Source organism: Mandrillus leucophaeus, unplaced genomic scaffold, assembly GCF_000951045.1.
Source record: "Mandrillus leucophaeus isolate KB7577 unplaced genomic scaffold, Mleu.le_1.0 Scaffold244, whole genome shotgun sequence".
NCBI classification, from domain to species: Eukaryota; Metazoa; Chordata; class Mammalia; order Primates; family Cercopithecidae; genus Mandrillus; species Mandrillus leucophaeus.
The window spans coordinates 1,594,718-1,596,169 of NW_012102521.1; the positions used below are offsets into that span (position 1 = coordinate 1,594,718).

The 1,452-nt window shown below is 61.6% G+C and overlaps 1 protein-coding gene across 1 annotated transcript in view; it reads right to left on the reverse strand.

The window, feature by feature from the left end:
* The window catches only part of NUDT14 (nudix (nucleoside diphosphate linked moiety X)-type motif 14), a 9,703-nt gene extending 8,500 nt beyond the window's left edge, over positions 1 to 1,203 (reverse strand). The window contains exon 1 of the mRNA XM_011982902.1: positions 440 to 1,203. Coding sequence (XP_011838292.1) covers positions 440 to 502 — 63 coding nt within the window. The 5' untranslated portion in view covers positions 503 to 1,203. The remainder of the gene's footprint in view (positions 1 to 439) is intronic.
* Positions 1,204 to 1,452: the final 249 nt, after the last annotated feature.

Below are 1,452 nucleotides of genomic sequence, written 5' to 3' on the forward strand. Positions count from 1 at the left end.
TCGACCCCGGCCGCCGGGCGGGGCCAGCAGGACCGGGGTACAGTGCTTGGGTGGGACTCGGGACCTCTTGGCTGGGGGAGGGAGGGCCTGGAGGTGGTTGGAGCCAAGAGCCTGCCCGTTTGGGGTGCCTCTGGGGATGAACCACAACCCTGAGATTAAGTTACTCCAGGGGTCCGCGGGCGGGGCCGGGGGCGGAGCAGCGCCCCAGGGAGGGAGGGACTGGGCCCAGGAAGAGAGTCACGGGAGACGAGAGAGAGGGCCCTGGAAAGAAGCCAGGGGAGAGGAGAGTGGGGCGCGGGAGGGGCCAAAGCTTGGGCCAAGGGGGCTTCCCCTCGAGGTTGCTGATGTCCAGGGTGGCTGGGAGCTGCCACGCTGTCTCTGCAGTTGTCCCTCCTCCACTCAAAAGCCAGCTGCCCTTCCCTCCTCCTGCAAGTTCTACCTTGATGACGGTCCTTCCTGGGTGTGGAAGGGTCCCAGGCAGCTGCAGTTCTTCCTTGGGCATGGATTCCAAAGACCCCCTCCAAATGCCACCACGGCCTCCACAGGGGCTGGAAACAATATTGAGGCAAGGGAGCTAAGGCCCACACTGGCCCTGAACCCTGACCTGCACCTGCTTTCTGAACTATGGCCCAGGGGAACAGACTCAGGGTGGACTGGCCATGTGGGCTTGAAATAGACTCCCAGATCCTTGTTCACTATTGCTGTGTAACGAAACACTCCAAAGCTTAATGCCTTAAAGTGCCCCTTTATTGCCTGGCCTATGGATCACCCAGCTCAGCCAGGCAGCCCTGCCTTGGGGTCTCTCTGCAGTGGTAATCAGGTGGCAGCTGGGGCTGGAGTCGTCTGAAGGCCAAACGAGGTGGACCGTCCAGGATGGCCTCTTCACCCCTGGCCCTCAGTTGGGTGGCTGGAACAGCCAGGGCCAGCTGGCCTCCCTTGTGGCTGGTGTGGGCTTCCCCGAAGCCTGGTGGTCTCAGGGTAGTCGGATTCTCCCGTAGCAGCTGGCTCCTTCCAGAGCATGTTCACCAGGCCAGGCCAAGCTGCCAGGCTTTGTGTGACCTGGCCTCAGATGTCATATGGTGTCATTCCTACTGCATCCTGTGGGTCAGAAAGTCCTGGGCCACCCGCAGATTCCAGGGAAGGGGTATCACCAGGTGGGAACGCTGGGGAACACGGTCATGAAGCCAGCATCCAAGTCCAGCTGTCACCGCCCCAGTAGCTCTACAGGGGCCTGTGTCTCCCCGCTTTAGCCATTCCTCCTGGTGTCTCAGAAGCCAGAGTTTACCCACCAGAGCACCCAGCCCAGAAGCTGGCCCCACCCCACCCCACAGCCAGGCAGGCCTCTTCCTCTGGTGCACGAGGGGCCCAGGATAAGTGCGCATCTTCGCATGTCCCGTGCAGTCCCCTTCCTGCCTGTGATTGTGTGGAAAATGAGGATGAGTCTCAGCTTCC